The sequence below is a fragment of the Danio rerio genome, chromosome 22 (genome assembly GCF_052040795.2).
Source record: "Danio rerio strain M-AB ecotype USA chromosome 22, GRCz13ab, whole genome shotgun sequence".
In the NCBI taxonomy this organism is placed as follows: Eukaryota; Metazoa; Chordata; class Actinopteri; order Cypriniformes; family Danionidae; genus Danio; species Danio rerio.
Window position 1 is genome coordinate 2,914,644 of NC_141042.1, and position 24,183 is coordinate 2,938,826.

At 40.0% G+C, this 24,183-nt stretch overlaps 2 protein-coding genes across 2 annotated transcripts in view; both read left to right on the plus strand.

Moving 5' to 3' along the window:
* znf1162 (zinc finger protein 1162) overlaps nt 1–24,183 on the plus strand; it is a gene marked incomplete in the record, with an annotated part of 137,292 nt that overhangs the window by 74,733 nt on the left and 38,376 nt on the right.
* Nucleotides 4,988–24,183, plus strand: part of LOC101882237 (uncharacterized) — an 85,832-nt gene continuing 66,636 nt past the window's right edge. The window contains 2 exon segments of the mRNA NM_001446861.1: nt 4,988–5,040; nt 14,642–14,811. Of these exon segments, the coding sequence (NP_001433790.1) occupies nt 14,755–14,811 (57 nt within the window). The 5' untranslated portion in view covers nt 4,988–5,040; nt 14,642–14,754.

Consider the following 24,183-nt stretch of genomic DNA (forward strand, 5'->3'; position numbering starts at 1 on the left):
TAATTCGACTTGACCTAAAGCTTGTCAGGACTTGACTTGACTTGTTTAAAGTAAACCCCTGACTTGATTTGGACTTGATTTGTCTGAACTGTGACCTGAGACTTGCTCGGACATGACCATGTGTCACTTTTCCCCATCTCTGATATAAATTTCCAAACTGTGAGTGATGTGTGAAGCTGCAGCAGGGGTTGACTAACCTCTTAAAATTTTACTTGTTTACCTAATTTTCAGATGTGATGGTGAAGGAGGAGAGTGAGGAACTGAATGAAGATGAGGAGAAACATCATGTCAAGAGTGAAGAAGAAACTCAATCAGAGACTGAACATAGTATGTTAGCGGAAAGAACAGCAGTTACAGGTTTGACCTGCACTCAGTGTGGAAAGAGTTTCAAGAGTAAAAAAGCTCTGAATAATCACATGAGGATCCACACTGAAAAGAAATCCAGTAATTCAGGAAACCTGAAAACACACGAAAGGTCTCACACTGTAGAGAAACCTTACAAGTGTTCACTCTGCGGCAAGAGTTTCAGTCGTTCAGGACGCTTTAAAATACACGAGAGGACTCACACTGGAGAGAAACCGTACAAGTGTTCACACTGTGAGAAGAGATTCAGTAATCCAGGAAACCTGAAATTACACGAGAATATTCACTCTGCAGAGAAACCGTACACGTGTTCACACTGCGGCAAGAGTTTCAGCCGTTCAGGACGCTTTAAAATACACAAGATGATCCACACTGGAGAGAAACCGTACAAGTGTTCACACTGCGAGAAGAGATTCAGTAATCCAGGAAACCTGAAATTGCACGAGAATATTCACTCTGCAGAGAAACCGTATCGCTGCACTGAATGTGGGAAGAGTTCACGACATTTATCTTCTCTACGAAGACACACAAAAAAATTTCACAGTAAGTGAACGTCCCAGCTCTTCTTGGTCATGTTATTTAGGGTAATTATGTGGTTGATGACACGCGTTTAAAGGAGTCGTATTATTTGATTTGATGTTTTCCTTTGTCTTTGGAGTGTGTCTCGTTTTTACTGAGCAGTTCATTGTTGAGAGCTTTATTGCCAGGTATGTTCACACATATAAGTAATTTGTTTTGGTGACAGAGCTTCTACAGTGCAACAGAATGACAGAGACAAGTAATATATTTTAAAAACAGAAGTAGTGAATGCACATATACAAATAAAAAAGTGTATGTAGAGCTAAATAACTATACACAATGTTATATGTGCAGCTGTTATGTGCAAATTGGCATGTAAAGTGCGTTTATAAATAAGTGTATATGTGTATGGCAAGTAGTGATCATTGTTTTACAATTACTATCATCAAGTGTTCATGGGATGGATTGCCTGAGGCAAGAACTGTTTCTGTGTTGGGCTGTTCTGCTGTGTAGTGTTCGTAAGCGTCGACCAGAAGGTAAAAGTTCACAGAGTGCTGGGTGTGAGGAGTCCAAAGTGAATTTGGCAGCCCTACTGCTCGCTCTGGATAAGTACAGTTCTTAGAGAGTAGTACCAATGATTTGCTCAGCAGTCCGAACTATTCGATATAGTCTTCGAAGGTCGGATTTGGTAGCTAAGCTAACTCAGACTGTTATTGATGTGCACAGGGCTGATTCAATGATGGAGGTGTAGAACTGTTTCAGCAGCTCCTTTGAAAGGTTGAACTTCCTCAGCTGATGAAAGAAAGTACAGCATTTGTTGAGCCTTTTTTGACAATGGAGTCAATGTGAGAGTCCCACTTCAGGTCCTGAGAGATGGTGGTGCCCAGGAACCTGAATGATTCCATTCTGTGTCGGACTGTTCTGGTGCGCAGTGCTCTGTAGCGTCGACCTGAAGGTAAAAGTTCACAGAGCGCTGGGTATGAGGAGTCCTGAGTGATTTTGGCAGCCCTTCTACTCGCTCTGGATAAGTACAGTTCTTGGGGAGTAGGGAGGGTTGTACCAGTGATTCACTCAGCAGTATGAACTGTTTAACATAGTCTTTGGAGGTCAGATTTGGTAGCTGAGCAAAACCAGACAGTTATTGACGTGCACAGGGCTGATTCAATGATGGAGGTAAAGAACTGTTTCAGTTGCTCCTTTGGAAGGTTGACAAAGGAATTACAGCCTTTGTTTAGCTTTTTTTGTCAATGGAGTCAATGTGAGTGTCTGACTTCAGGTCCTAAGAGATGACCTGAATAGAACCTGAATGACTCTTTTCAGGGCCGGGCTGTTCTGGCGCGCAAGGCTTTGTAGCGTCGACCTGAAATTAAAAGTTCACAGAGTGCTGGGTGTGAGGCATCCAGAGTGATTTTGGCAGCCCTTCTGCTTGCTCTGGATAAGTAAGGTTCTTTGGGAGTAGGGAGAGTTGTACCAGTCATTTGCTCAGCAGTCCAAACTATTTGACGTAGTCTTCGGAAGTCGGATTTGGTAGCTGAGCTAAAACAGACAGTTATTGACGTGCACAGGGCTGATTCAATGATGGAGGTGTAGAACTGTTTCAGCAGCTCCTTTGGAAGGTTGACCTTCCTCAGCTGACAAAAGAAGTACAGCATTTGTTGAGCTTTTTTGACAACGGAGTCAATGTGAGTGTCCGACTCAAGGTCCTGAGAGATGGTGGTGCCCAGCAACCTGAATGACTTCATTCTATGTCTGGCTGTTCTGGTGCGCAGTACTCTGTAGCATTGACCTGAAGGTAAAAGTTCACAGAGCGCTGGGTATGAGGAGTCCTGAGTGATTTTGGCAGCCCTTCTGCTCGCTCTGGATAAGTACGGTTCTTGGGGAGTAGGGAGGGTTGTACCAGTCATTTGCTCAGCATTACGAACTATTCGACCTAGTCTTCGGAGGTCGGATTTAGAAGCTGAGCTAAACCAGACAGTTAGTGACGTGCACAGGACTGATTCAATGATGGGAGGTGTTGAACAGTTTCAGTTGCTCCTTTTGAAGGGTGACGAAGGAATTACAGCCTTTGTTGAGCTTTTTTGACAATGGAGAGTCCCACTTCAGGTCCTGAGAGATGGTGGTGCCTAGGAACCTTAATGACACTACAATGCTGACCATGATGGTCAGTGGGGGACAGCAAGGGCGTTTATCCTGAAGTCCACTATCATCTCCACTGTTTTGAGTGTGTTCAGCTTCGGGTTGTTGTGACTGCACCAGACAGCCAGCTTCTTAACCTCCTGTCTGTAGGCAGACTTGTCATCGTCCTGAATGAGGCAGATAAATGTGGTGTCGTCTGCAAACTTCAGGTGCTTGACACAGGTGAAGTGCAGTCATTCGTGTACAGGGTGAAGAGCAGAGGGGAGAGGACACACCCCTGGGGGGCGCCAGTGTTGATTGAGACCGGTGTGTTTTTGTCCACACAGTGGGATTTAAAGCGTCTCCCACATGTGATGTCAAGAGACCGACTCGGAAAAGTGGGAATAACTTCATAAAATAAAATAATTGACCATTGATTAAATGCTGATTGATAATTAATCTGTCACTGATTAATCCTTTGCAATCCTATCTCACATTTCTCTTTTCTGTACTTAATTTTCAGGCCCAATGGTGAAGAAGGAGGAAAGTGTCACTTGTCAATATCTGTGCTCTTTGTGCGGAAAGATTTTTACGCAACAATCCAGTTTAAACACACATCAGCGGACGCACACTGGAGAGAGACCATACACATGTACTCACTGTGGGAAGAGTTTCACACAATCAGCAAACCTTCACAGGCACCTGAGAATCCACACTGGAGAGAGACCACACAAATGTAATAAATGCGGCAAATCATTTTTGAGTTCTTCAGGTCTGATAAGACATCTTGGAGTTCATACATATGGGAAGCCTTATTCATGTTAGTGTGGAAAGAGTTTTTTTAAACCTGGAAGCTTTAAATGACCCCAGGTCATTCACACTAGTGAGAAGCCATACAAGTATGTAAGCCTAAAAAAACACGAGAGGACTCTGTTTTATCCAAAGATGCAAATTAGATTCATGTGCGAAACTGGAACGTCGCATAAAACATTTGTGAATAAAGCAGCGTTTCCATCCAACGAGTCAAAGAGAACGAAATGGTCACTCCCTGATAAACTGGAGCAAATATCAGACAGAAAATGTAGATTTATGCAGCAACTCAAAGAGTTCTGGAGGTAATAATAATACAATGATGACAGACTTTGGCTGAGGCGTTTTAGAAAGACCAAAACAACATCTCAGATGCTTTACAATGTGGTTTGTCCATTAATGCGTCCAATCACACACATTTATCATCACATGATCTGTTCACACTAAATCACATTACATTTATTTGATGCGCATGCTGGAGTTTAATCTGTAATTGTGTTTCCTCGGCAGTTTATGATTCGTTGATTCACATCAGCTTATAGATGGAGTTCCTCATCTGAAGCTTTTATTATTGTAGACCTTTCAGTCATTTTGCTTCATGTTGTGATTATGTTATTATGCAAATTATCAAAATGCAAAGCTTGTTTTTATATCATGCTGAATTATGCATATTCATCACCTGTGATTGCTCAATTTAATTCATTAGAGGTTTTTCAGCATGTTCAGTTTGTGTCTGTTCAGGAAAGAGAAACTTCACAGTTTTAAGATAAAAACGAAGATTTATTGAACTTGTTTTGTGTGATTTCTGAAACTGGATACCAGCGATGAATATATGTTCATTATTTTATTGTTATTAGCTTAAAGTAGACATTTTTAAATGTTACTTTTTTATTAATCATCTTTTAATAGTGTGTTAATAACGTTTGTTTATAGTAAGTTAGTTGGAAGCAAGCTGAACTGACGCTCAAACCGAAAGTGAAAGTGACCGCCCTATGAGCTCTGACTTCAGGAAAAAAAGATCATTTTGTTACACTGGTATATCTGTCAGCATGAAGGATCACGTAAGCAGTCTTACACCTCACTCATGATTAAGATTTTCGTCCTAATAAGCAAATGTTTTGGCTTCTCAATAGTTAATTTGTCACGTTTGTTTACGATCCTCCTTTGCGCCCGCCTCGCCGTGATGACGTCAGCACTGACGCGTTCATTCAGCGTCGAGTCTTCAGAGCTGAGGTGAGTCGTGCGCGCTGTTTCCTCGTGTTTAAACAACAATAAACACGCGCAGCGTCTCAATCGCGTGCGCATACTGCGCCCTAAAAGTATGTACTTTTTTGTGAAGGAAAATATATACTTTCGAGTGTGTAACAGAAGAGTACGCAAGCTTTGAAACGCTACTTCCTCGTTTACAGATCGCCGTGTTGCTTACTTATAAGCCCTGTCAGTCATCGACATTTCTGTCATATTTAATTTCATATCTTATTTGAGAAGCAGCAGCAGGTTGATCTCCCATCCACGAGTCTTTCATGCAGAGAAATCACTTGTCTTTGGATAATTCTGCATTCAGACGTTAATGTCCAAACACGTCTTCATATTTCAGTTTTGTTGTTGAAGATGAAATATAACTCAGAAAACGTGATTTAAGTGTTTTCCAGTGGGCTTCCATGCGTGTTCAATAAAAGGTCAGGAGAGTTTTTTTTCTTCAATCTTTTACATATAAGCAATTTATTGGATACAAATGAATAAATTTGATTTACAGAATTCTGTTATCCTCAATGCAATGCAAGAGTTACATTCAGGAGTTGCGCAGCAACTTTCATTTCCTGACCTCGACTTATATAGGCAGCTGATATTAACAGGTGGAGCTTAGTGGAATTCGTCACATGTCAATCATTCTCCAGTCCTCCATTGGCTGCAGCCCATACATACGCCCTCTCTTTCTACAAGTTCTCTGCACAACATTAAAAAGTCTAAGCCCTTCTCAACTGCACATATTCTGTGTTAAAAGTACTGCTGACAGAAGTTTCTAGCTGCTTAGCTCAAGTCAATTTTTAGACAATCAGGCCTGTTCATCTCTATCTACTTCTGCAAAAATGCTGATTAGTATGCAGAGCATCCCACACACAACAGTAGAAGTTCAGTTAATATGTCTTTAAATGACCAATACAAATAATTGTTTATTGAAAAGAAAAAGAGACAAAGATAATAAAATATATATTCTTTTCCCCAACAATATGTCCACCTGTCATGTTTTGGACCATATAGGGCACAGGATGTGTGTTTGGATATAACTCGGTTTTTTGACCACACTTCGTTATTATTGTTCATTTATTCGTTTGCTGGAAATTAGAACTGAATTTAGAAATAGTTTTGAAACGAATATTTGCGCTTAAATAAACAAAATTAAATATGTAGGGTAATGGATGCCTGTGCGTACAACACCGCTTCCTGGTCTATGAAAAAGAGAAAGTGAAAGTAAAGGGTGATTGGAGAAGGCTCATTCTTTATCCTCTTATTGCAGATGCTCTGTTAACTGTTTTCTTGCTAGTGAAGCGTTCAGTTTTTACACTTACAAAGTCGCCATGTAAATAGCAAATGTGCCATGGAGTGACGCAACTGGCTCTTAAAGGGAATGGGAGATGAGACTCTGATTGGTTTATTCACACCTATAACTCATTTCAAGAGTTCACACTTAGATAGTGCTTGACTATTTAAGCTAGTTTGGCATGCTGTCCCGGGAGAGAACCCTGAGCTCGGTGATAGATGAGCCCAAGGCTCCCGCCTGGTCAATAAGCATTAGGAGGGATATGAGATCAGGTAGTTCTCGATAGCTCCCAAAATAAATCATTATTGGCGCTAATTTGTAGTATGTGCTTGTGACTTTAACTTTGCATGGTTTTTTGGGTGTGGGAGGAAACTGGAGTACCCGGAAAAAACCCACGCGAACACGGGGAGAACATGCAAACTCCGCACAGAGAGTATCGGTTGGCTCAGCTAGTGTTGAACCAATGACCTCCTTGCTGTGAGGCAACAGTTCTAGCCACTGAGCTGCCGTGACGCCCGAACTGAGGAGGAGGGAGAAGGGAAGGATGGGGGGGTTTCCAAAAACGAAGATGAGGAATGGAGTTTAGGCTGGATATTTATATTAAATTTAGAGTGATCCGATTGGCTAGTTAGTGATTAGTGATAAGGATCAGCTGTAGTCAATTCTATCACGTGCTCATCTCGAAATTAGTTTGGGAAACTTCACTAAGAGAATAAGCTCAACCCTGTTAGACCATGCGCTTCGTGCATAGAGTATTTTTCCATCCTTAAAACAGCAAAAGAAGATTCGGATATGCCCTTAATGCTTTTGCACCCTGTGCTTTAGACTTTGCACCTAGATTGTTAAAATAGAGCCCATACACTTAAAATGTTTACTGGTAATAGTAAACCATCCAGGAACCTTTGGCATACTTTTTTCAACATACTACAATTTGGGACATGCTAATTCTATTTTCAAATACTATTTAGGACAGATAGTATGCAAATTGGGACACGGCACTTTACAGTTTATTAAAGCGACAATCTGCGACTAGTTTCTGCATTGAGTTCACCTCTATCTGTGTGTCTGCTGACCAAAACAATACAGCAGGCAGAGAGGAGCTCTGAGAGGAAAACTGTGTAAGACTTTATCCCTCATTTGTGTTTGTTATATCACAAAGTATGATATGAGAAGGGTAAGAATGGGAATCTACCAAAATATGAGTTTGTAGCACAACATAGTTCTAACCATATAGATTGCTATGCAAAAAAAAACTGTTTGTAAGCTAATGTAATCTATTTATTTAATGTCAATAGTTTCTGTTTATACCTCAGTTATACTGATGCCTTCAGATCTGAAAATTGAAAATTTATTTCATCAATGAGTAAAGATTAAGCTGATTTTTCTCTTTATTATTTAGAAGCTCGTCCTCCATTTCAGCTGTAAATACTGGAATATTCCCATCAGTCTACAAGTGAAGACGAGCATCAGACCATCAGGAAGAAGAGAAATCTGCAAAGACAGAGTTTATTGAAGGACTGTGAGAAGATGAGTGATCCAGAACCCTGCAGAATTAAACAGGAAGACACTGAAGAACTAATAGGTTTGTGTTTATTCATTACTCATCAATAATGAGGCTGAACAGCAGTGAGGTTGTAAAGCTTTAAGCTCTTCATCAGTTTTCATTACTCATATTTCATATTAACAATTTTTTTTATTAAAAATTTGCAGCACGCTTGTATCGGGATAGGGCAGTGAGACTGGAATTGTGAGCAGCGGAGTTCATGTGTCGACGCACTAACCACTACACCACTGGCACCGACACAATTTGTCATTCAGATTTTAATGTAGCAGATTTACATATGATTATTGCGATATTAATAAGATACATAAGTTCATCTTTTCCGTTTAAAAATGTATATGTATAAAAAAGTAATCACTTTAAGTAATGTGACCTGATCTAAAGCTTAACTTGACTTGTTTAGAGTGAACCCCTGACTTGACAAGAGCTTTATTTGTCTGAACTGTGACTTAAACCTGGTTTATACTTCCGCGTCAAGTGACCGGCGTAACCCACGGCGCATGCAACGCTCGTGGCTGTGCATTTATACTTCTGCGTGCTGTCTCTGTTGGTCTGCATTAACACTTCCGAAACGCTAGTTGGCAGTGAGGTGTAAATGTTCCTCTGTGTCGAGTTTCTTCGCTGCTGTTTTGCTTTTCCTGAACACTTCCTGAATGTACAAGTGGCTCAAACTCGCTCATTTTGAGGCAGGAACCGGCGGACGTGCAACAACTTTAACTATGAGGTAAACACAAAACAAAACTTTCCATCCGGAGCTCCTTCACGGGACTCCACACTTGTAAACAATCGCTCCATTTGGCTCGCGTCCAGCTTGCGCTATTTGCGCGGCTCTCGGTCCCGCCCAGACTCATCAGCGATACCAAGCCGACCAATCACAGAGCTTGCGCTACGCGTCGCTGCGACACGTAGTTACAATTTTTGAGAGGTGCACGTCAGCGACGCCGACGGCCACGGCGAAGGGCTATGCGTCAGCGCCGTAAGCATACGCCGGTGTTTGACGCAGAAGTATAAATCAGCCTTTACTCTGACTTGACCATGTGTCACTTTTCCCCACCTCTGCTACAAATGACCAGACTGTAAGTGATGTATGAAACCACAAACTACAGCAGGGGTTAAGTAGCCTCTTAAAATCTAACTTACTTAATTTTCAGATGTGAAGGAGGAGAGTGAAGAACTGAGTGAAGATGACGAGAAACATCAGGTCAAAAGTGAAGAAGAAACTCAATCAGAGACTGAACAAAGTATTTTAGTTGAAAGTACAGCAGTTAAAGGTTTGACCTGCACTCAGTGTGGAAAGAGTTTCAGGGACAAACACATTCTCAAGCATCACATGAGGATCCACACTGGAGAGAGACCTCACAAGTGTTCACACTGCGACAAGAGATTCCGACATTCAGGACACATGAAAACACACCAGAGGACTCACACTGGAGAGAAACCGTACACGTGTTCACACTGCGGCAAGAGTTTCAGTCATTCAGGACGCTTTAAAATACACAAGACGATCCACACTGGAGAGAAACCGTACAAGTGTTCATACTGTGAGAAGAGATTCAATAACTCAGGACACCTGAAAACACACGAGAAGATTCACACTGGAGAGAAACCGTATTGCTGCAGTGATTGTGGGACGAGCTTCTCACAATCATCTTCTCTACGAAGACACACACAAAACTTTCACAGTAAGTAAAAGATCCAGCACTCCTAGGTCGACTCATTTAGGGGTAATTGTGTAGTTGATGACACACATTTAAAGGGGTTGTATGGATTTAGTAGGATTTTTTTGCCTTTAGAGTGTGACGAGCTGTTTATGTAAGATCTGTAAAGTCTCGTTTTCCACTGAGCAGTTCATCACGGTTCATGTCACCCTGATCAGCTTGTTTTTCCACTGCCAACAGCTCCATCACTTTGCCTGGACCTGGACAAGCTGGTTTTAGCTGGATTTTTCTGGTCATTTTTCAGCCTGACCAGCTAGGACCAGGCTGGAAATGGCTGGAAACCAGCCTGGAAATGGCCAAAACCCCTTTAAAACCAGGCTGGTCAACCAAAACCAGCCAACCAGCCTAGGCTGGTTTAAGCTGGATTTTTCAGCAGGGTTGACATTAACTTTTTTGATCACCAGCCACTGTGGCTAGTAGATTTCCAACATTACTAGCCACTTGCCATTTTCACTAGCCACACCTTTCTTGTTGGGAAAATTTATTTGGCTTAAATTCGACGTTGATATGCTAAAACGACTTGATTTAGATGTTGTGTTGTGTCCACATGCCTTCTCATTCATTTAACATCTAGTGTGTATTGTGTATGAGCTTGCTCAGTGTGCATGAGCAAATGGGTTGTGTCACAGTGCAATCAGTTTTTATTTCATGACTTTTCAGGACTCAAAATTCAGGATTTACCCAATTTGTCTCTGACCACACCAAATAAGTATTTCTTAGCCACATTTTTTAATGTGTAAAAACAAGGAAATTATAGCTTTATATGTGCACTTTTTAATACAACAAAACTTTTCTTAAAAAAAAAAACTTTATATTTAAAAAAAAAATTATGGTCATGTATCTAAAATATGCACAGTAATCTGTCCTGGCTAAAGGTCTCATATCACCAGTGAACTACAGATAAACGGGGAGTAATCTCCCATTAAAGCAATGTTATTGTAAAAAATAATCTGTCACTGATTAATCATCTGCCTATTTCACATTTCTCTTTTCTGTACTTAACTTTCAGACCCGATGGTGAAGCTGGAGGAAAGTGTCAATAGTCAACATTCATGCTCTGAGTGTGGAAAGAGTTTTACTCAACAGTCCAGTTTAAACAGACATCGGCGGACTCACACTGGAGAGAGACCGTACACATGTACTCATTGTGGGAAGAGTTTCACAGAAACGGCAAACCTTAACAGGCATCTGAGAATCCACACTGGAGAGAGACCACACACATGTGATCAATGCGGCAAATCATTTTTGAGTTCTTCAGGTCTGAAGAGACATCTTGGAGTTCACACAAATGGGAAGCCTTATTCGTGTTAGTGTGGAAAGAGTTTTATTAAACCCGGAAGCTTGAAAAGACACCAGGTAATTCACACTGGAGGGAAACTGTACCAGTGTTACCACTGGAGATTTTGTTGGTCAGTAAGCCTGAAAAAACATGAGAGGACTCACACTGGAAAGAAAGTGTACACTTTTTTATTTTTTTTATGATTATTTTTTTCTCAACTTTGTTTTTATTGATTTTAATTATAATACAAAACTCAACAAACAGTACAGAATGTTAACTTATGATATTTCAGAGTCTACTTTCACACACCAACATTTGTTAAATTAAAATAACATTTAAAATAAATTATAACATAGCATAATATACCATACTTAAAAAAATTAAAAAATAAATAATTAAAAAATAAAATGCAAAAAAAAAAATTATATATATATATATATAATAATAACAAAATAAATAAAATAAAAATAAAAAACTATTACATTGAATTTTAAATTACAGTCATCTTTCCAGAGAAAAGTGTACACACTTAGTGTGGGAAGAGTTTCACACAATCATCAAACCGTAATAGGTTTCTATTCTAAGATGCAAATTAGATTCATGTGCAAAACTGGAACATCACACAAAAATTTGTGAATAAAGCTGCGTTTCCATCCAATGAGTCAAAGAGAACTAAACCATCATGTCCTGATAAACTAATTAGCATTATTATCGACAGCTATCATGATGCAGTGTTTCCTCTAGGATTTTTTCCAGCTGTGGCCGCAGTCTCTGTTGGGCCTTTTACACAGATCCACCATCTACCTGTGTCGTTATTTCATTGACAAATGATGAGCGCAGTATTACAAGTCAAAATCTCATTCATGTAATACGAGCGAATCTCTGTCCTCGAGTGCAGACTTCCTCTGTTTGTGAACAAAACTTCTTGCGCGCCCTCAGATATATGCTGCTCAAGTGCAGATCTTCTTGTGCGCTCTCGAATAAACGCTGCTGAAGTGCGATTTAGTGTGTTTATGTAGTAAGTATGTCTCCAACATTTATTGGATTTGCTAGGAATATTTATGAATGTCTCCATTAAACCTACATAGTGACATTATTGCGTCCTGAATGAAAGTGAAACGGCTATAAACTCCAGCAAGATAAAGTCATTATATGCAGAGCCACAGACCTTTATCTATGAAGTATAATTATGGAAACTGTGTTCATCATAACAGAAAGCTACGTCGTGTTTGCTGGCCTCTGTCAGTAAGTCAGTCAGCACGTCACTTTAAAGGGTTAAACAAATTACGCACAGCATTACTATGATTACAGAGAAGTTTGCGCTGTTATAATTCACTTACCTTTTAATTTGTTTTGGTGCGATTATAACCCGCTATTAAAAAAACGGCTGAATGTTTTGAATGAGAACCTGTAATGTAACCGTGGCGAGATGAATTTTGGTGTGGTGCCCACCATGGAAGAATGAATGTAGAGGAAACCATGTGATGGAGCACTACTTAGCATCAAAGAATGAATTTCAGAATGCCGAACAGCTCACTAATAACGCAACAGTGTTCATCTGTTTAGTTTGTATTTTTTTCTGTGGTGTTTTCAGGGCCGGAGCAAGCTGAACTGCCGCTCAAGGCAGAGGACGATCATGCCGCCCTCAACCCCAATGTGAAAACCAAAATGACCGGTTATGAAAATGAAGTGAGGTGTTGCGGACCTCTTTTCTAGCGCACTATGTGCAGATATAACTGAGGACACGCGGGTGCTGAGGGGGGGAGGAAGGTGTCGCGGACACTGCGCTCTCTTTTCTGCCGCCCTATGCGCGGATATAACTGAGGACGCGCGGGTGTCGCGGACCTCAATTCTACTACCCTATGTGTGGATATAACTGAGGACACGCAGGTGCTGATGGAGGTGTCGCTGACGCTGCCCTCTCTATTCAAGCCTGATTTATACTTCTGCGTCAGGTGACCGGCGTAACCCACGGCGCAGGCAACGCGCGTGGCTGTGCATTTATACTTCTGTCTCTGTTGGTCTGCATTAACACTTCCGAAACGCTAGTGGGCAGTGAGGTGTAAATGTTCCTCTGTGTCGAGTTTCTTCTCTGCTTTTTTGCTTTTCCTGAACACTTCCGGGATGTACAAGTGACTCAAACTCGCTCATTTTGAGGCAGGAACCGGCGGACGTGCAACAACTTTAACTATGAGGTAAACACAGAACAAAACTTTTCATCCGGAGCTCCTTCACAGGACTCTAAAAATCGCAGAAGTATAAATCAGGCTTTACTCTACGCGTCGTTGCGACGTGTAGTTACATTTTTTGAGAGTTGCACGTCAGTGACGGCGATGGCCACGGCGAAGGCCTATGCGTCAGCGCCGTAGCATACGCCGGTGTTTGACGCAGAAGTATAAATCAGCCTTCAGTCGTCTATACGCGAATATATTTGAGGACGCGGGTGGCGAGGGAGGTGTCGCGGACATAACTGAGGACGCGGGTGGTAAGAAAGGTGTTGCGGATGCCACCCTCTCTATACTGCCTAGGTCGCCTCTATGGACGTGCCGGCCCTGGGTGTTTTATGAATGAGGTCCAGTGGGAAGAGTTTTGGCCGCTCGTCTAATCTACTCAGATGAGCAGAAAACAATTAGTTTGTGTGTAACACTCTTATGCGGGTGACGGATGAAGAAACGTCATCTAAATCTTTGACAGCAGCTGATTGTGGGATTCAGATCAGCTTATAGATGGAGTACCTCATCAAACAACATGATCTGAGGCTACTAAAGATGATATATGATCATCATTTCATTGTCATAAGCTTCAATAATTTTTAAATGTTACTTCTTATAAATCATCTCTCAATAGTTTGTACGTTTGTTTACTAAAAGTTAGTTCAGGAAAAGATCATAATACTGTTATTTCTGTCAACATGAAGGATCAAATTTGCTTTTTTATTATAAAGTGCCAAATAAACAATATTTCACCTCACTCGTGATTAAGATTTTTGTCCTCATTAACACATGTTTTGGTTTCACTGTAGCTGATTTGGCGCGTTTGTTTACATTCCTCCGCTGCTCCCGCCTCGCAGTGATGACGTCAGCACTGACGCGCTCATTCAGCGTCGAGTCTTCAGAGCTGAGGTGAGTCGTTGACGCTTTTTCTCGTGTTTACACAACAATAAAACACACTTTACAGTTTATTAAAGCGACAATCTGCGACTAGTTTCTGCATTGAGTTCACCTCTATCTGTGTGTCTGCTGACCAAAACAATACAGCAGGCGGAATGGAGCTCTGGGAGGAAAAAAATGTGTGAGAATTGTGTTATATCTCGAAGTATGATATGACAAGGGAAATAATGGGAATCCACTGAAATATGAGTTTTAAGTACAAAATATTAATAAATTTGTGTTGCTAGTTATTGTTAGCAATCTAATTTCTGTGTTGGAATGAAATCTCACTTGGAGTCTAAACTTGTAGGTCGCTATGCAAAAACATTAGCCGGTAAACTAGAGTAATTAGTTTATCCTGCAAACTGATCTGCTGCTGTTTAATGAGACTTCATAGTCTGAGGCTCATCAATATTATAAGAGCTGCTGAAATCCTCTTCATTTCATATCAGTAGTTCCTGTATAACGTTATGTTAATTGTATTATTGTTTTAAGATCACATTAACTTTCATAATATTTTATTTAATCAATTGGAGTAAATTAAACATAATTTTCTGTTTCCTCTTGCAGCTCATTCCCCTTGAGTTCAGCTGTAAATACTGGAATATTCCCATCAGTCTACAAGTGAAGACGAGCATCAGACCATCAGGAAGAAGAGAAATCTGCAAAGACAGAGTTTATTGAAGGACAGTGAGAAGATGAGTGATCCAGAACCCTGCAGAATTAAACAGGAAGACACTGAAGAACTAATAGGTTTGTGTTTATTCATTATTAAGATCTCCATCAGGTTGTTCTTTTTCAGTTTAAAGTAATGTGACTTGATTTAAACATATCAGGACTCAACTTGTTTAGAGTGAGCCCCTGACTTGAGAGCTTGATTTGTCTGAACTGTGGCTTTAGATTTGATGGTGAAAGACTTGAGACTTGCTCGGACTTGTTCATGTGTGTCTTGTCCCCTTTTCTGCTATAAAAGACCAGACAGTTAATGATGTGTGGAACCACAATCTGTAGCAGGGGTTGACTAGCCGCTTAAAATCTAACTTATTTACTTCATTTTCAGATGTGAAGGAGGAGAGTGAAGATGAGGAGAAACATCAGGTCAAAAGTGTAGAAGAAACTCCATCAGAGACTAAACAAAGTATTTTAGTGGGAAGTGCAGCTGTTAAAGGTTCGACCTGCACTCAGTGTGGAAAGAGTTTCAGGTATAAATATGATCTCAGTCGTCACATGAGGATCCACACTGGAGAGAAACCTTACCAGTGTTCACACTGCGACAAAAGATTCAGCGATTCAGGGTGCCTGAAATCACACGAGAGGATTCACTCTGGAGAGAAACCGTATCACTGCACTGATTGTGGGAAGAGTTTCAGACATTTGTCTTCTCTAGGAAGACACGCACGAATCTTTCACAGTGAGTAAAAGATCCAGCCCTTCTAGATTTCATGTTTTCCTTTATCTTTGGAGTGTGACGAGCTGTTTATGTTTATCTAAGGTCTGTAAGATTTCTCGCTCACGTTTCGATTTACTAACGATGAAATGAACGTGAGAATGTGCGTTGGTCCGTGCTAACTTCATGCCTGGCGTATGTGCTTTTCTTGTGTGTGTTTGTTTTATTTTCATCTGCGACTCCTAGAGGCAGTTGTGTTAAATTGCACACTACAAAGTATCTTTGAGCCGTGCATTGGCAGCTGTATGAGACGGGATCATCCCCATGTCTAGCAGGTATATAAGGTTTCCATACCATGCAGTTGACCAGCCAAATAATAAAGCGCAATTTGCAGCGATCGCCGGATTTCCCAATGTAATCTGAGCGATCGACTGCACGCACATTGCTATAAAGGCGCCATCTGAAGACAAATTTGCATATGTAAATCAGAAACATTTCCATTCAATAAATGTGCAAATAATATGATGCTCAAATGCGCTTAACATAATACACACACTTATTAATGATTCCTACTTGTCTTCCTCGTGATGAAGAGTAGGCAAAATCTGATATGTAGTGGGGGGAAAGAAGAATGAGTTCAGGGAGGCAGGGAGGGGTTTTTGCGCTCATGCATGTGTGCTCCGTTTTCCGTTAATTTGGATGTACAAAGAGAATATGTGTGGGATTCAGCGTACGCAGTGTTTCATACATCTGAATTTTTTACTGCGTACGCACATTTAATGCTTTGTCCGTACGCAATGTTTTAGTATGAATTCAGCGCAAGTCTTTGTACATGAGGCCCCAGGTCAATATGATCAGCTTGTGTTTCCACTGCCAACAGCACCATTACTTTGCAGTCGTGGTGTTTGCAAGAATATTCAACGTCATTCTCGCCTGAAAGAAAGTTTTTCAGTTGTTTACATAATGCATCAGTTGTCAGCAGCAAAAATAATCTTACGTCAAAAGAAAAAACAAGATTAATTTGCTTACCCCATTGGCAGATTATTTTGCTTGTTTTAAGGAAAAACTCACTTCATTTTGGCATATTCTTTCTCAAAACAAGACTATATGTTTTGCTTGTCTACAAAATGCTTCTTGATATAAGAAATTTTAGATATTTAGACTAGAAACAAGACAAAAAAATCTAAGTAAGAAAAGCATTTTTTGCAGTGTAATAGCTGTGTTAAGTTTTAGGAATATGGATTATCTGGATACCTCCAATTATTTTCAGTGCTGGCCAGCTGAAGATTGCTGTGCCACCCTCGATGTAATTATAGGTCTAACCCTGACTAAGTTCTTAAACCAATACAAATGTAGCATTGTTAGCGTTAGCAATAATTGTCACAACACCTGTTGTTTTATATTTTAAAGCTAACCTCCAGATTTCCTGATCCTTCTCAGTGTTTTAGTGGAGATTATGGCAAGATGATTCTCTCAATCGTGTACTGCACATCTCTTTGGTGTTTAAAAAAAATTAAGCCTGAGCTTCTTACTATTTCTTTTCTAAAACCCAACAGTACAATAAATCATGTAATCTGCATTTCTGCTGTTTTTCTGCCGCCTCAGTGCAGACGTAGCTGACAGTGATGCCAAAATGACGCATAAATGCTTTCAGTTGTAACTGTTTTGGCTCTGCTTGAGCTGAGACCGGTGTGTTATTGTCCACACAATGGGGTTTAATGCGTCTCCCACACGTAATGTCAAGAGACCGACTCGAAAAGTGGGAAAAACATCATAAAATAAAATAATTGACCATTCATTAAAATGTTCCTTGACAATTAATCTGTCACTGATTAATCATCTGCATCCCTAATTTACATTTCTCTTTTCTGTACTTGATTTTCAGACCCGATGGTGAAGGAGGAGGAAGGTGTCAATGGTCAATATTCCTGCTCTGAGTGTGGAAAGAGTTTTACTCAACAGTTAAGTTTAAACAGACATCAGAGGACTCACACTGGAGAGAAACCACACACATGTGATCACTGCGGCAGATCATATTTTAACCGTTCAGATTTGAAGGTCCATCTTGGAGTTCATATAAATGAGAACCCCTATTCCTGCTCTGAGTGTGGAAAGAGTTTTATTCTTCAGGTATATTTAAGAAAACATCAGAAGATTCACACCGGTGTGAGAGAGTTTGCGTGCTTTGAGTGTGGGAAGAGTTTTGTTTTACCCGGAGACTTGAAACGACACCAGAGGACTCACACTGGAGAGAGACCGTACACATGTACTCAGTGCGGGAAGAGTTTCACACAATCAGCAAACCGTAAAAAACACATGAAGATCCACACTGGAGAGAAAACCAGCTCTGTTTTATCCAAAGATGCAAATTAGATTCATGTGCAAAACTGAAATGTCACATAAAACATTTGTGAATAAAGCAGCGTTTCCATCCAATGAGACAAAATCCCCTTTCACACATACAGACCTTTCCGGAAAATTGCCGGCAATTTTCTGGAAAGGTTGTATGTGTGAACAGGTCCTTTTTGAAAATACCGGTAAATTCGTTCTGGCTATTTTCCGGAAAGAGAAGTTGTAACATTACCGGCAATTTGCCGGAATGCTGCGCTGTGTGAATGCAGAAGGAAGATTGCCGTAATAAGCGCGTGCACGTCTAGAACGTGCTGACGTGAGACGTCTGCTTTAGCCAATCACAACAGTCAGACGCATTTACGTCCGCGCGGTTTATGAGAATAAAAGCCTTTGAATATTTTTCCAGACACATTTAGCTGCTAGAAGTTAGTCAGATCACGTTTATATGTTCTTCTTTATGTCAACTGTGTATATAATCATCGATGACATGCGTATGATAAGCCGTTGTTTGTTTACCTTCAAGCTTTGCGTGTGCCTGTGAAACAGCCTGTTAGCGCCTGCACACGCACATATTATAAACATCTCGACATGCGAAAGTGATCCTGCGAAAGTTGTTCACAATATTGATCATCCACAGAGTTTGTAATTTAGTCAAATGTTTACAAATACAAGCGCAGCCGTTTAAAGCTCATTTGTGGTGAATGATGTCAGAATTTACCGGTATTTTGGAATGGATGTGTGAATGCTCTTTTCCGGAAAATTTCCGTAACGTCCTCGCCTGTGTGAACAGCGCTTTTTTGAATATACCGGTAAAGTCGTTCCGGAAATTTTCCAGATATTTACCGGTATCACTGTGTGAAAGGGGCTAAAGAGAACTAAACCATCATGTCCTGATAAACTAGCAGCAAATATCAGACAGAAAAATGTAGTTATGTGCGATCAGAGAAGCAAATGTGCACCTTTATTATATTAAATTATTTGCGGATCAGAAGACGAAATGCAATGAACGCAATGTGTTGGCTGTTGGAGATGCTCAAGAAAGCATCTGAAGGTAATAATATAATAATACTGAACCACTGTGATGACAGACTTTAGCTGAGGCGTTTTAGAAAGACCAAAACAACATTTCAGATGTTTTACAATAAGGTTTGTCCATTAATGCATCCCATCACACACATTTTAATCATCAGATCATCTGTTCAAACTAAATCACATTACATTTCTTTAATGCGCATGCTGGAGTTTAATCTTTAATTGTGTTTCCATCATAGTTTATGCCCATTTTTTTCTTATCAGATCGAATGTTTATCCCACTCTACAGTAAGACTCCAACTGCATTTAATCCTGTTGCATTTTCCATCAAGCCTTTCTTTAATGCGATAATCCAAAATGCACATATAAAACAGGAGAATGGAAACAGCTAAAGAACTTTACCTTACCTTTACACAAACATCCGATTTGATCATTGAATCTTCGTTACCAGATGTTCCAATTATTTCTAAATGAGGCATGTTCAGTCACAAAAAGCACAATAAACAATCTGCATTATAATATAGATACCAGTTGGGCAGACTTATACAATGCAAATTAGCATTCATTATTATCGACATCATTATTTAACATCAAGTAAAAGACACTGCAGATCAGTTCACTAATAACACAGCAGTCTTCATCTGTCCAGTTTGTATTTTGTTCTGTGGTGTTTTATGAATGAGGCCCAGTAGGAAGAGTTTTGGCCGGTCGTCTAATCTACTCAGACGAGCAGAAAACTATCAGTTTGTGTAAAACTCTTAAGCAGGTTACGGATGAAGAAACGTCTTCTAAAGTTTTGACAACAGCTTCATTGTAGGATTCAGATCAGCTTATAGATGGAGTTCCTCACCAAATAACATGATTCTGAAGATTTTATTATTGTAGACATCTGTCATTTAGCTTTATGATATAATTTATATAATTATTCAAATTACAAAGCTGTGATTTCTAAAACTGCATACCAATGATGATATCCCTACTGAAAAAAACAGCTTAAACCAGCCTAGGTTGATTGGCTGGTTTTAGCTGGCCGACCAGGCTGGTTTTAGAGGGGTTTTGGCCATTTCCAGGCTGGTTTCCAGCCATTTCCACCCTGGTCAGGCTGGAAAATGACCAGCTAAAACCAGCTTGACCAGCCTGGTTTAAGCTGGACATAGCTGGTTTTGGCTGGGCTCCCAACCTGGCTAGGCTGGTCAAGCTGGTTTTAGCTGGTCATTTTCCAGCCTGACCAGCTAAGACCAGGCTGGAATTGACTGGAAACCAGACTGGAAATGGCCAAAACCCCTCTAAAACCAGCCTGGTCGGCCAGCTAAAACCAACCAACTGGTATAAGCTGGATTTTTCAGCAGGGATATAATCATTATTATTGTTATTAGCATAAAGCAAACATTTTAAATGTTATTTTTTTTATATTAATTATGTCAATGTTTTGTTAAAAACGTTTGTTTACTGAAAGTTAGATGTTTCTATAGTAAAAGGTCGTTTTATTTTACACTGTTATGTCTGTCAGTCACTAAGGTTCACGTTTGCTTTAAATTTTTACGTTTCAAATAAACAGTATTTCACCTCACTCGTGATTAAGATTGTTTACATTAGCAAATGTTATGGCTTTTCAGTAGTTGATCTGGCGCGTTTTGTTTACGATCCTCCGTTGTTCCCGCCTCGCCGTGATGACGTCAGCACTGACGCCTCCATTCAGCGTCGAGTCTTCAGAGCTGAGGTGAGTCGTTGACGCTTTTTCTCGTGTTTACACAACAATAAAACACACTTTACAGTTTATTAAAGCGACAATCTGCGACTAGTTTCTGCATTGAGTTCACCTCTATCTGTGTGTCTGCTGACTAAAACTACAGCAGGCAGAGAGGAGCTCTGAGAGGACAATATGAGGGAATTGTGTTTGTTATATCGCAAAATATGATGTGAGGAGGGTAATTATGTGAATTACTGAAATATGAGTTTGAAGTATAATATAATAATAAAAAAATATATAATTTTTTATAAATAAAATATACATAAATTTGTGTTGCTAGTTATTGTTAGCAATCTTATTTCTGTATTGGAATGAGATGTAACTTGGAGTCTAAACTTATAGATCGCTATGCAAAAACAGCCGGTAAACTAGAGTAATTAGTTTATCCTGCAAACACTCAATATAAATTAATCTGATCTGCTGCTGTTTAATGAGTGTTTATAGTCTGAGGCTCATCAATATTATCAGAGCTTCTTAAATCCTCCTTATTTCATGTCAAAAGTTCCTGCTTTTACGTTATTAAAAATACTAATGTCTTAAAATCACATTAACTTTCATATTGGTTTATTTTATTAATCAGATTAAATTAAGCAGATATGTCTGTTTTTCTTTCATTTGCAGCTCATCCTCTTTCAGTTCAGCTGTAAATACTGGATTAATCCCATCAGTCTACAAGTAAAGACGAGCATCAGGAAGAAAAGAAATCTGCAAAGACAGAGTTTATTGAAGGACAGTGAGAAGATGAGTGATCCAGAACCCTGCAGAATTAAACAGGAAGAGACTGAAGAACTAATAGGTTTGTGTTTATTCATTAATAAGATCTCCATCAGTTTGTTCTTTTTCAGTTTAAAAATAAATATTTGTGTTAAAAAGTCATCTCTCTGAGCAATATGACTTGATTCAAACATATCAGGACTTGACCTGTTTAGAGTGAACTCCTGACTTGATGAGAGCTTGATTTGTCTGAACTGTGGCTTTAGATTTGATGGTGAATAACTTGAGACTTGCTCTGACTTGACCACGTGTGTCTTGTCCTCGTCTCTGTTAAAAATGACCAGACTGTGAATGATGATCCACGAACTACAGCAGGGGTTGACTAGCCTCTCAAAATCTAACTTATTTACTTCATTTTCAGATGTGAAGGAGGAGAGTGAAGAACTGGGTGAAGATGAAGAGAAACATCAGGTCAAAAGTGAAGAAGAAACTCAATCAGAGACTGAACAAAGTATTTTAGTGGAAAGAACAGCGGTTAAAGGTTCGACCTGCACTCAGTGTGGATACACTTTCAGGCATAAAAATGATCTCAGTCGTCACAAGAGGATCCACACTGGAGAGAAACCTTACAAGTGTTCACACTGCGACAAGAGATTCAGCGATTCAGGACGCCGGAAATCACACGAGAGGATTCACTCTGGAGAGCGACCATTTCACTGCACTGATTGTGGGAACAGTTTCAGACATAAATCTTCTCTGCGAAGACACACACAAATCTTTCACAGTAAGTAAAAGATCCAGCCCTTCTAGATTTGATGTTTGTGCCTTGGAGTGTGACGAGCTGTTTATGTAAGTGTAATGAAGTTCACGGCCCTTTGGCCGCCGGGAAGAAGGAGGCGGAGAACCGACACAGTTTTTAAATGATTTATTAATTACAGTGACGGTGGTCTAAACCAAAACAAACTGAAAGCAAAAGTAAAATGCCCGGGCCCGGTCCTCTCTCGGCTTCCTCTGCCATCGTTCCTCCTTTTATGGTCCAGAGCTCCTTCCGTGGGATCCGAGGCAGGTGCGCACCGCAGGTGTATCCACTTACGCGGTGGCCTCACTCCGTTCCCACGGCTCTCGGCCACGCCCCCTCGCCACAGTAAGATCTGTAAAGTCACAGAGACTAATGTCTCGTTTCCACTGAGCAGTTCATTTCAGTTCAGGTCACCCTGATCAGCTCGTGTTTCCACTGCCAACAGCTCCATCACTTAGCGGTTGTGGTGTTTGCAAAAATGTTCAACGTCATTCTCACATGAAGAAAGCTTTTCGGCCGCTCATACATTGCATCGTTTGTGTGTTGAAATGGTTACAGAAATTGATGTCGCTCTAGTAGCTGTGTTAAGTGTTAGGAATATGGATTATCCGGATACCTCCAATCATTTTAAGGGTTTGTTAGCTCGTTATGCCGCCCACGATGTAATTAAAGGTCTAAAAAGCCTCAAACCCTAAAGGCCTGTGCACATCGAGGCGCTTTTTGCTCGTGTTTTCTTTGTATGTTTAACACCTCGAGAGTAAATAAAAGCCAATGTGATCGTGCACACCCACACGCAGAACGCCAAGCATAAAAGCGTCATTTTTAAAGAAACGCCTCATGCTCGTTTTTTTTTTTTTTTTTTTTTTTTTTTGATGCGCCACGTAGGGTTGTAACGGTATGAATTTTTTACGGTATGATAATCGTAAAAAACAATACCACGGATTGACGGTTTCGCGGTATACGGTATTAAATAGTAATTCTCATAGCAAAGACCCTGAAAAGAATAAGAACACGTTTTCTGACTGAACAAAGGTTTTTCTATGGGGGAAAAAATGCATTTATTTACTGACAATGTATTTGCCCAAAAGGTCTGGGAATGAACTAAACAGAAAAAAGTGTTACAAAATAATAGAACAGTGAAGCAAATTTGACTTTTTCCAAATAATATATTTTCAGTTACTATAAACAATACCACTTACAATGAACAAATAAAAAAATAAGAAAATAATAAATAATGTGTCAAAGTCCAAATAAAATAAAATAAAATAAATAAATAAATAAAAAAATAGATATAAATATTTACTATACTATAAATAGTTACATAACGAAACTAGATTCAATATGGAACATCCTTAGGTTTTATGTGCCAGCAGGGATATGGTTGTCTGTGGATATGGATTTGGATATGGTTGTCTGCAATGCAGACAAACAGCTGCACCTTCATTTGCGTCTTTTGAAAACAGCAAGAGCAGCAGTTCGTCTTTGCTGTGTCACTGTTTTGTCATGTTTCTGTGCTGCTGTGCATGCAAAAGTACTTAGTATGAGAATTATTTCATGCATAACTTTTTTTTGCGTTTTATTTAGCCGCGCATAAATGTATGCCTATCTCTCATTCCGTGTTGTTCAAAAAGCTCACTGTTGGTCCACAAACAAAAGCGAAACCTATGCTTATTGGTTGTGATATAGCGAGTTTGAACCAATCTGGGCATGGAGGAGGGATAATGCATCAATGTATCGTGTCTGGTTTGTCCGGAGACACAGTGACGAGCGTTTCTTTGTCAAATCAGCGTTGTCAAATTTTGATGACGTAACCGCACTGATTCCGGAGCCTCTGAAAGTCTGCAAATGTTATGTGATACAGCACTGGAAAGCTGAGATTCTCTTCTTTATGCCAATCTTTGAATTGTATGAATGGGATCAGCGGATTAAAAGTTATTAAACATTTAAGAGCAATACTTATTTTTAGCCGCGGGCGGCTGTCTCGGTCTTTAAGGGTTAAAACCGTTGATATGCAATTGTTCATGGTATGATAATCGTGCACGTTCAAATCGTGGTAAACCGTCATACCGGTATATTGTTACAACCCTAGCGCC